Source organism: Heptranchias perlo, chromosome 27 (genome assembly GCF_035084215.1).
Source record: "Heptranchias perlo isolate sHepPer1 chromosome 27, sHepPer1.hap1, whole genome shotgun sequence".
In the NCBI taxonomy this organism is placed as follows: domain Eukaryota; kingdom Metazoa; phylum Chordata; class Chondrichthyes; order Hexanchiformes; family Hexanchidae; genus Heptranchias; species Heptranchias perlo.
The window spans coordinates 36,797,872-36,810,000 of record NC_090351.1 but is presented as its reverse complement, the minus strand read 5'-3'; the positions used below and the strand labels follow the sequence as shown (position 1 = coordinate 36,810,000).

The following is a 12,129-nucleotide window of genomic DNA, read 5'->3' as shown; positions in this document are numbered from 1 at the left end:
AGCCAGGATGTTGTCAGGGTCAATAGCTTTTGTGGTATCCAATGCACGCAGTCACTTCTTGATGTCATGTGGAGTTAGCTGAATTGTCTGAATTCTGGCAGCTATGTTGGTGGGGACCTTGGAAAAATGTGGTATTCGGGTAAACCAAAAATCAAAGTAAAGCGCTTGTGGTTTTGGACTCCTATCGCAGGGATTTATTACAGTATCTATTTTCTTTGTGTGGCCTCGAAGGAGTTAATAACAGTTTGTCCAATGGGTTTCCATTTTCTATCGCGTCCAATCCGCCGTGGCCTTGTTTTCACGTACAGTTTGCAATTCGTACATGCGTGTATGCGGGTGAATATTTCATGTTGTTTCTTTGGTTAGTGTCTTATCTTAATTCTAATAAATAAAAGAGCGATTTGACCCTTATGCTGAATATGTCAGATATTGGGGAGAATCAGGATCCGTCTCATTTAACTAAAGGCAGACTGAAGAGTGAATTAATTGCTCATAACGTGCCTTTACCGCAGGGGAAGCAGAAGAAAGAGGTTTATGTGCAGCTCTATTTAAAACACATTTCTTCTAAGAATAAGTCAGATTTAAGGGCGGATTTTTCCAGCGACGAGGAGGATTCTTCAGAAGTTAAAAGCACCGTGAGTTTAGGGAACTTGATGTGGCTGTTTCGTGGATGTGTATGTTTTTGTATTTGAGCATTTAGCTGGGCTCCGAGTTACGAGATTTGAACCCTTTACTGGGTTGGGTGCGGGCTCACCGTTACTCCTTAAAACTGGGCTATATGTGTGTGCAGTTTCTTGTTCAAAGGAGATTTGTTATAAGTTTCTCTCTGTGTGGCACTAGGATTTGCTGTCCTTAACGTTCTATAAACTGGAAGCTGTTCGTGTTATTATGTACCGTGCGATGTTTTATTATATGTATTTCGTGAATTCTCTGCAGTTGTTGAATTCTGTTGATCGTTTTTATTCAATCATCTGGGTTTCATATGTAAATGACACGGAGTTTTATGCACAATATAAACCCACAAATTGAAATGGCAAACTTAAATATGTTGGGGGTGGAAGGGTGTCATATGTAGGATAACGCATAGTTTGTAGTGAGATTTTTTTTTAACGCACTAACCAACCAAATAGTTGAGATGATGTCCCAAAATGACAGCAAAGCTTATTAATACTATCAAAGCCACAAAATGGCCGTTACTGCCCGGAACACGTTCTAGAGTGTGGGAATCTGAATAATATAGAAACTTTTTTTTGACTTGCATCAGCAGCTTCCTGCATTGAATCGTGTAATTGTTCTTTTTATATTTTAAACAGCTAGTACTAATGACAGTCTTGTGGGTTTTTTTTTGGTGGGGGGGTTGTTGTTTAGAGAAACTGCTGAGTCGATCTAATTTGTTAAAGCTAAAGCATCCTTGGGTTAATGACTATATCCAGTGATAATTACACAATCGAGCTGAACAGCTCTTTCCCAGCCGGCTTTCTCATTTATGTTATCAACACTAGTTATCAACTGAACCACCTTTCCTTCCCCATCAATTAACTTTTAATGTTAAATATGCTGTCCTGGGCTAGGTACTTCGCCACAGGAAAGAAAAGTTTTCAAACAGCACCCGACAGGTCACGTGCAGCCCCAGGCCATAACAACCCAGCCTAATTAATTATATTTCTCATTTGCTGGTTTGTCCTATCTGAATTTTGTGGGCCTGGAGTTTTGGAAAAGGCTGTTTTTGCCTCATTGGTGGATAAATCATTAATCAGAACAGCAAGATCTGTTAGCAGCAACTTGAAATACATCCACATTAATCAGAATGTGGATTTAAACTTTATATATGATCCCTAAGGCGCCCTGATTTGCACCTGAGATGCCCACAATACACAAAAGGTCAGAGGCTGGGTATTGTGTGGTGAGTGACTCACCTCCTGACTCCCCAAAGCCTTTCCACCATCTATAAGGCACAAGTCAGGAGTGTGATGGAATACTCTCCACTTGCCTGAATGAGTGCAGCTACAACAACACTCAAGAAGCTCAACACCATCCAGGACAAAGCAGCCGCTTGATTGGCACCCCATCCACCACCCTAAACATTCACTCCCTTCACCACGACGCACCATGGCTGCAGAGTGTACCGTCTACAGGATGCACTGCAGCAACTCGCCAAGGCTTCATCGGCAGCACCTCCCAAACCTGCAACCTCTACCACCTAGAAGGACAAGGGCAGCAGGCACGTGGGAACAACACCACCTGCACGTTCCCCTCCAAGTCACACACCATCCCGACTTGGAAATATATCGCCGTTCCTTCATCATCACTGGGTCAAATTCCTGGAACTCCCTACCCAACAGCACTGTGGGAGAACCTTCACCAAATGGACTGCAGCGGTTCAAGAAGGCGGCTCACCACCACCTTCTCGAGAGCAATTAGGATGGGCAATAAATGCTGGCCTTGCCAGCGACACCCAAATCCCATGAACAAATTTTTTTTTAAAACTTGGATACTTCTGACCTACTCCACACTAGTGTCTAGTTATTGAATGGCAGTGGCACAGGCAGAGTCTCAGTCCGCCTTCTTGGTTCAGAAATAGCACTTGGAAGAACAGAGTGGAGGGAGACAAAATACAAATTAACAGTTCCCTCTCCCCTATCAAAAACAAATTTGGAATCATTTTTTAATGTAAGTACTTAAATTTAAAGATTCAGTGGGTGAATGCATTTTAGGCAAACCTTTCAAAAAATCTAATCAGAGTAGGACAGGAATAAGTTAGTGCGGGCAGAAGTTTTGGATGAGTGATTACTTTCTCCAACTCAACATCAGTAGGACTGAAGGTATCATTTTCAGCCAACACCACTAATTCCGCTTCCCTGTCACTGAGTTAATCTCCCTCTTTGGCTTTACACTCAGGCTGAACCAGACTATCTGTAGTATTGGTATTCTGTTTGACACTGAGCTGAGCTTTAAACCCTACATCATATTCATCACCAAGCTGCTTACTTCCACTTTTGCAACCTTGACCCTCTCTGGCCCCTCCACAGCATAACCCTTCTACATGCCTTTGGCACTTCCAGCTTCGACAATTCCCAACACCCTGTTTGCAGCCTTCACCTACTTCCTCTATAAACTACAGTTTGTCCAAAATTCTGCAGCTGTTGTCTTGTTCTGCTTGCCCACGTCCCCATCCTTACTGACCTTCACTGTTTTCTCTCTCTCTCCTCCCTTTGGGCTTAGCATCCTAATCTCTTTTTCTTCTAGCTTAGTGTCCACTTCCTTATGCATGTGAGGAAATTCTTAACACAGAATAATCAACATATGGAATAGACATCCAAGAATAGTAGTCGAGGCACAAACTTGGGAATTTTTTTAAATAAATAATTCAATGCTGAAATGGAGTTCTTAAGGATCTTTCTAGTTTTTTAAATTGCGGAAAGTTTGAATGGCCTGGTTTATCTGTAATTATCTTGTTATCAGGGTATAGATAAGTAAGTTAAGTATAAATAATAAAACTTTTTAGTTAGTATAAGTAATATAAACATGAATGGGTGCATAGTAATATTTTTACCCAGGGTTGGCATGTGTGGAATAGAGAATTCGGCTACATGAGTACAAACTTAAAAACTTGGTATTCTCTCCATTTCTCAATCTTTCGCTTGGTTTCTGTCACTCGTTCTGTCTCTTCCTCCCTCTTGTCTCTCCCACTCATCTTCCTGTGATACATGCTGGAAAGAATCAGGAGTGGGAATGCTGGCTACTCAGCACAGCATGAGAATTCAATCTGCTGTCTCTGGTTTATACGGCTGAGCTACATTATGGGTTTGCCATCTGTGCTACACGGGGAGATCTGTTGGATAGATATTTATAATCCAACGCTTGGGTCTGCATTTGCAAAGGTCCATAGAGAGTTGATTATTTTTGGTCTTTGTTGTTTTTAGTGGGGTCAGGAATGTAGCTTTGTGACAGAATTCCACAAGAGTTACTGTCACAGTGACAGAGCGAGTTTATCCAGTCGTACATACCAGCAAGGTCTCTTGTTCAATTCCTGGCCTGTGCTGAATTAGCTGGTCTTACCTCAGTCAGGGATTGCTCCTCTAAACGTTAATTGCTGCTGGAAGTGCGCATGTGTGGTTGTACAGGATCAGATTTGGCTGTGATGCCTGCCGCAGTTTAGTAACTGTTAACGCTTCCAGTCAAGTTCACACTTGAATACTGACCACTTAAGGAAAGTATCAAAGGTGCCCCGGACCAGTAGAACTATATCTTAGCAAGGAGTAAATGTCTTGAGATATGTCTTGTGCAACAGGATTCTAATTTGGCTGGAACTTACTGGGAGACACAATAGTTTGATGGAATTGAATCAACAATTTTTAAAAATGTAATCAATATAAATGATACAACTGTTAGCCTATATGTTATATATAAAATGGAAAGAATTGTGGTGCCACAAAGAACTTGAACTTCAATTTTTATGGTAATAGAGTGTGGTTTTAGCACTGTAAAGTGGCTGAATATTTTGGAAGGCAGTACTCTTGAGAGGGTGTCACTATTAGTGTGATTATGATGATAGATCTAACTTGATTTTCTTCATTGTTGATTGAATGATGCAGTTTACTGTAGCCTCAATTGCACACTATATGGTGTTACTAACGGTCTGAAATAAATTCACTTTATGAATAACCAGTAAATCTGCATATGACGGGTGACAAACATTGGCCACATCTGACAACACCGAATTATTAGTTTTAAAATTTCAATTTTGTCCACAGTGATCCCAGGTTGTAGAGTAGGAGGGTGGAGGAAGAAGAGAGGAAATGAGCTAGGGCTTCCATTCAGAATTGCTGTGCAATGACCAGTGCTGGAAACAGCATGGCTACATTGGTTGAAGCTAGGAATACACTCAGCTGTTATGCCTCCATACTCATTTTGTAGATCCATGCACAAAGATTGGCTCATTGGGTCAGGTACATAGGGCAGGGGCAATATATATTCACCTGGAATTTCCACAGGGCATCTTCCAATCTCCTACTGTAACTTTGGTAGAAGATTGGGGAACCCTCGCTGAAATTCTACCCCATAGCTTGGCGATGAATTTCCAGCAATTTTTGTCACAATCTATTTAACTCTTTCATTCTGGTGCCAGTGAACACCACAGAGCACCCAAGTGGTTAGCTTCTGTACTGATATCCACTGTCGTCAAAAAGAGAATCAAAATAAAACTGCACCATGAATGTCATTGTAATAAATATATGTGTATGTATAAGTCTTGCACACTTGCACCTGACTTATGAAAATTATTTTTCATCCAAAAAAATTACAATTGACTGTGTAGAATGTACCAGTCACAAATTGCTATCAATATTTTTTTTTAAAGGTTAACCAATGAAATTGTTCAATATATTCTGAAAATCATTCACATAGAATTACATAGAATGTAATATATATAAAATAATGTTTTATATTTATGGCCCCTAGTTCTGGTCTCCCCCACAAGTGGAAACATCTTCTCCATGTCGACCCGATCAAATCCTTTCATAATCTTAAAGACTTCTATCAGGTCACTCCTCAGTCTTTTTCTAGAGAAAAGAGCCCCAGCCCGCTCAGTCTTTCCTGATAGGTAAAACCTCTTGTAAATCTTTTTTGCACCTTCTCCAATGCCTCTATATCCTTTTTATAATATGAAGACCATTTTGGTTTGTCAGCCACCTCAGGAGACCATCATGAAAGTACTATTTCTAAAATATGCAAGACTTTAAAAGTAATTAATGACAATACATTTAAACTTCCCTATACAGTTCATTTGAATTTCTTTGACTGTTTCTGTTAAGAGGCTTTTTCTTTGTATTAGAAGCCTGGATGTAATTTTGCTGCACTCCCAAGAGGCTGAAGCAAAGTAGAGAATTCCTGGAATGCATGAATGTCACTCAGTGACTGCAGTTCCCAAAATGCTGTCCTCCATCTGTGTCAGACAGGAAGAACAGGGCTTGCAAACTAAGAATTTGCATTTATATAGTGCCTTTTATGACCTCAGGTTGTCCCAAAGCAACTAAGTTCTTTTAAAGTGTTGTCACTGTTGCAATGCAGAGAAACACGGCAACCAATTTCATAGAATCTTACAGCACAGAAGGAGGCCATTCGGCCCATCATACCTATGGCAGCACTCTGAAAGAGCTATCCATTTAGTCCCACTCCCCCTGCTCTTTCCCCATAGCCCTGCAAATGTTTCCTTTTTAAGTAGAGATCCAATTCACTTTTGAAAGTTACTATTGAATCTGCTTCCACCACCCTTTCAGGCCGTGCATCCCAGATCATAACAACTTGCTGAGTTTTTAAAAAATCTCATCTTTTCCACCCCCCGGCTTTTAAACGCATCCTCTGGTTACCAACTCTCTTGCCAGTGGAAACAGAACTATTAAAACCCGTCAGAGGTTGATTAATATATGTTTACGAATCGCATTAAGGGTTAGTAGCAAACTAGTGATCAAATACTATACAGAACACAATGGCTGATGTACAGCAAGGTCCCACAAACAGCAGTGAGATAAATGATCAGATAATCTGTTATTGATGGTGTTGGTTGAGCAATAAATGTTGGCCAGGACACCGGGAGAACCCCTGTTGTTCTTTGAATAGGGCTCTGGGATCTTTTACATCCACCAGAGAGGACAGATCGGGCCTCTGCTAAACATCTTAGTTGAAACAGGAAGTTGTAGCTCATGCTACGAATGGTTAGTCTTTCAGTCCACTTTTTTGTAAAAGCTACATCCAGATAATATGATTTGAACAAAAAAGTTTTTTCTCTCATTTTGATTGGAAATTAAATCTGGGGTTGAGGGAACCTCAGAACACATATTGTTCATTATGTTAGCAATGCTATTAAACCAGTGAGTCCCTGTTTCTCCTCATGGTCACCCTCTCAGCTGTGTTTTTTCTTGTCCCTCATCTGCCGTGTTCTGTTCCCTTGCTTCCTTCCTCCTTATTGCCCCACCCACTGCAGATTCTTTTCCAGCCCTTTACTGTGTACCTGCAGCTTGGAATAAGACCATACCAAACATCATAACTGCTCTCTAAACCTCAGGCCCATGAGCAAAGTTTAAGATGCATCCATCACACATTTTCACACATGCAAATATCTGGCACTTTTTTTTTAAAAAGCAAGTCATTCTCTGTGGTTTCTTCAGAGCTTTGGGAGGAGCCAGAAATTTACACACAAATGCCAATCTACAGAGAAACCCTCGCTCTCTATTTGAATTCAAAATACACCTATCAGGAATTAACCTTTTTACAGCAATTAGATCTTTAAAGCGTAAAGGGTCAGATCATGTTACTCACAATTCCACCTGTGAATTAAATCTTGTGTGTCAGAGTTTCATCAGACGTAAATTATATGCTCCTGCCTTATAAACAAGTGTACCCTGTAACCTAACATCAACATTACAAGAAATTGTATAGCGTATTATATTTTTAAATACTCTGCATCAACTTCAAGGCTTATGAAGTCACTTCACTATAAAGATACAAAGTTATATTAAAGTGAAACTTGCTGTAACTGGAGAAAAAAGAATTTTGGCTAATGTACCCCAGGATTTTCCCCAAAGTCGCTGAATTTTTTTAGTCATAGTTTAAAGCTTTTAACCTATGTATATTACAGACTACAGCAAAGTATGCAAGGGCAATCATAGAGTAATACAGCAAGCCATTGGTCATACTCCGTTTTTTTTCTTTCTTTCTGGGGCCCCCACCCCCGGAAGTATATATATCATAACCCAGGTGATTTTCCTGTGGGCATTAATTCAGCAGATTTTACATCTGCCCTTTTCTCACAAAAGTCAAGCCATTGCAAATACTTCTATTTAATTTATTATGAAATTTGCCACACACAAAATTAAAGCTGTGCAAATTTGTGTCTCCCAAATTTAGCCCTTTGAAAATTACCTGATTTACCGTATGGCTTTTTTCTTTTGTTGGGGGGGGGGGAGGGGGGCAGGGGATTGGGGAGGAAAGAACAACCTTGTGCAGTCACTTAACAAAATTTGGTGTGTCAGAATTTCATCAGACGTTTCATTATGTATGATACTGCCTGACTGTAAATGCCGTGAGACTTTTGAAGGCTTCCGCTTTAAGGTTAGTCATGGTTTCCGCTACATCTTTTAGTTCCTCCTAGAAAAACGGTCAGCTGATTAATTTGTTTTTGTTTCAGGTGTGTGGGGATTTTTCTTTGAATGGAAGGTGGTCTATTGCCATTTAAATTTGCATGTTTAATACTGCAAAACGTACTTAGTATATACAGTATGTGTAGATGGTTCTAGTGAAGGCTTAATGTCTGATATTTTAAGCAGCAGGGATCATTGGACTGGCCTCTTCAAGTTTGTAATGATTTTTTTTTTAAAGAACTGTAGCGATTTAGAGCTTGGAGAAAGAGAAATGTCCAACATAGTTCAGGCACACAGCATCATCTGTGCTTTGGAAAAAAATCTATTTTAAAAATCTTACGTACTTATTAAAGAATTCAAGGCTAAATCCTGGAGCAGAACTGAAAATAATCTAAAGTGGAACCATTTTAAGTTACTAGTGAGCTTTTTAGTGAAGAATAGCTGAACTAATGTTTGCCTAGGCTGAGAAAAGATGTCACAGGCATCAGCTTGGGCAGTGTTAACACAATATCATTGAAAATTTGATCTATAAGGGATCTGAAACCAAAGGAAAATGTTCGAATCATAGCAAGAGATTTGATTTTTGTCTGCTCAAGGTGCAGGATGTCTGTACGGGGAAAAGAATATTTTCTCACTTTAAGCACCTGATGTCAGCGTCAAAACTTTTCGTGCCAAGTATAACATGACCAGACACATTCTGATCATTGCAGAAATTTGCCTTAATTATAGCTGTTTTTGTTTTGCTCTGTTTGGGCTCACAATCACTTCACTCGTAGCTGAGGTAAGACTGAACCCAAACCCATTTTATCTTCCAGCCAGCAGAAGGAACAAACTTTCATTCTGTTAGTCTGGGCTGGATTCAAACATTGTTGTAACCTGCTGTGCCTTCCACCTCCTTTGTGAATTGAATAAACTGGTCATTGCATTATTACTTTTATGTAGTTTTGCTTTTTTGAAACAAACTAAAAGTTAGTCATACGGGCTGTTTGTAAAATATTTCGACAAAAATTCCTCAACCATTTTTTGTTTCTTGGGAGAAATAAACATCAAAATGCAATGGTGTGAGATTTTCAGTGGAGGGAGGGAGGAGAATTATTTCAATCATGATTGTATTGGTTTTATGAAGCTATCTTGCAGAATATTAGCTCTTCAAATTGCTGCCATATACCATCTGGATAAGGGCTAATTTAAGATTGATGTGGGTAATCAGAATTCTGTGTGTATGTGTGTGTCAACTGGATTTTACTTTGTAGAAAAATAGCTCTGGTTGTACATGTTTTTTTTATAGATTTCTAATATACAGTAGCCTTTATTTATATGTACTATTCCCTAAAGATATTTGCTATCAATTTCAGCCCTTGGTGATGTACCCTTTAACTTTATGGGGTAGACATTGGACCCCACTGCACCTGTTTTTGTCAAACATAGAACGGGGCAAAAACCACCAATTTCCCAGTGCCAAATCTCACACCCCAAGGACACCTGAAATACATCTGACCTTATATTGGGGCAGGCGCTACTCAGGCACCCCTGGTGGCAACCTAAAACAGGTGTTGGGCCCCTTGCATATGTTAATAGGAAGCCTAACACCTGTTTCAGGACCTCTTCTGGAAATTTGTTATTACTGAGCGGAGATCGCGATGAGCCTGTTCTGCTCAGTTTTTTAGGCACTTCAGCAACCTAACCTACAGTCCTTAAAGGGACAACTGCAAGCCACTATTTAAAAGGCACGCTTTCTCATTTAAACATGCCTTCATGTGGAGACGGGGGAGCAGAGTGCTTCTCCCGGCTCCACATTACTACTGCGGGTCATTGCTGGCCATGCACCCGTTCACTTTCTCTTCCCTTCCCACCCCACCCCCCCAACCAGGACTTATCCGAGGGCCGATGCCGGCGAGGCAGCTGGCCCAAATTGGACATCGTCAAAGTGGCAGGCTGTCTCTGGAGACCCAATTGGCGTCCGCAGCTCGGCGAAAATAATGCTGAAGAGGCCCAAGACCCAATCTCTGGTCTCCGGCTCTTGGCACACACTCCGGCCTGAAATAGGTGATGCGCTCAAACGGGCCTAATCAAATGGGTCAGTGCAAACTTAATTCACATGTATTTAAAAAGTTGGATGGAATTAATTTAACTTAATGAAATTTGACCTGTAGCTTTTCTGCTTTATTACCTCATACATTTTTCCTTCACTTTGCCAGAAATTGGGAGGGAAGAATTCTGGGTGGGAATTAACTGAAGCCCGAACTCTTTTTTTTTAGTTAAGAGATTCTACGTATCAGGACCCTAAGGTGCATAGTTATTTTAGTAACTAGCTCTTAAATGGTCATTATGCATACCTGAGAGTTTAGTTACAGTTTGGCACGAGCCAAATTCTGCTGGCCTTGCAGAGCACAGCAAAGTTTAACGTGCAGATAAAAATGGAGAATATGTGTTGACTTTTGAAATGAAATTAAAAGTCTAGCTAATTAATCCTACAGTTGCCACCCATTCTAAAAAATAAGTGATACAATTGCAGAGATTAGTACCAAGTATTTGATTTCTTTTCCCTCGTTCATTTAGTTTAAATTGGGAATGTTGTGCTAGTTGGTAGCTATCAGATGGGTTTTACAACAGATGACCTTTCCAAGTGGAGAGTAAACTGTTGGTGGCTTTTTACTTCTCCCTTTTGAGCGACGATATCCTTGTGTGGTTTTGAGAAGGTATAAATGCTTTCGATATCTGCAGACTTCTGTGACTTCCCGTACTGATAATTGAAGTGCAGTGGAGCCCTCTTCAGATCAAATCAATTTAATTTTCCAGAGAAATGGATTTGCTCAGAAGTTGTAACTAATGAGAAAAAAAAGTTCTGACGGATTTTGTGCTGAAATAGGCATTTGAACTGATTTAAAGACAATGATGCTACATTGTGCTTTAGATAAAAGCTTTCAATAAAAAATAGTATAAAATATTGTCGAACATTGAAAGGAAAGACGTTTATATATTGCCTTTCATGACCTCCGGACGTCCCAAAGCACTTTACAGCCGAAGAAGTACTTTTGAAGTGTAGTCACTGCTGTAACATAGGGTAACATGGCAGACAGTTTGCACACAGCAACGTCCCATAAACAGCAATGAGATGCGTGACCAAGTAATCTGTTTTAGTGATGTTGGCTGAGGAATAAATATTGGCCCAAGACACCAGGAGAACTCCCCTGCTCTTCTTTGAATAGTAGCATGTGCAGATGAGGCTTTGGTTTAATGTCTTATCCTCAATACTGCACCTGCGACAGTGCAGCACTCCTTCAGTACTGCACTGAAGTGTCAGCCTGGATTGTGGAGTCTCTGGAGTGGGACTTGAACCCACGACCTTCTGTCGCGGAGGCAGGAGTTCTATCACTGAGGCAAGGCTGACGCCATTAGTTAGTCATGGTAATGTCTGCAAATTTGAACTTCTGTCATATTTTAATACCTGCTCTCTCCGCCAGTTGTATTTTTGAGGTTTGTGCATCAATAGATTGTAGATGTACAATAATGACGACTTGCATTTATGTAGCACCTTTTAAAGTAAGAAAACATCCTAAGGTGCTTCACAAAAGCGAAATCAGATAAAAATTGACACCGAACCAAAGAACATTAGGAGAATGATTAAAAGCTTGGTCAAAGAGCTAGGATTTAAGGAGAGTCTTAAAGGAGGTGGAGAGGTTTAGGGAGAGAAGTCCAGAGCACCAGGTGGCTAGGCAGCTGAAGGCTTGGCCACCAATGTTGGGGCGAAGAGATTAGTGATACTTAGGTCTGACTTGAAGGAATGCATTGTTCTCTGAGGGCTGTAGGGCTGGCGGAGGTTAGAGAGATAGGGATGGGTAAGGCAATGGATGGATTGAACAAACAGATGAAAATTTTTAACTTGAGATGTCGGTGGACTGGGTGCCCCAATGTACATCAGCAAGCACTGGGATAATAAGTGAGTAGGACTTGGTGCGGTTTAAGATACGGGCAGCTCAAGATTATGGAG

At 40.5% G+C, this 12,129-nt stretch overlaps 1 protein-coding gene across 1 annotated transcript in view; it reads left to right on the top strand.

Annotated features, from left to right (window-relative positions):
• The first annotated feature begins 372 nt into the window (after nt 1-372).
• LOC137344594 (lamina-associated polypeptide 2, isoforms beta/delta/epsilon/gamma-like) overlaps nt 373-12,129 on the top strand; it is a 36,092-nt gene continuing 24,335 nt past the window's right edge. The window contains exon 1 of the mRNA XM_068007669.1: nt 373-635. Within this exon, the coding sequence (XP_067863770.1) occupies nt 411-635 (225 nt within the window). The 5' untranslated portion in view covers nt 373-410. The remainder of the gene's footprint in view (nt 636-12,129) is intronic.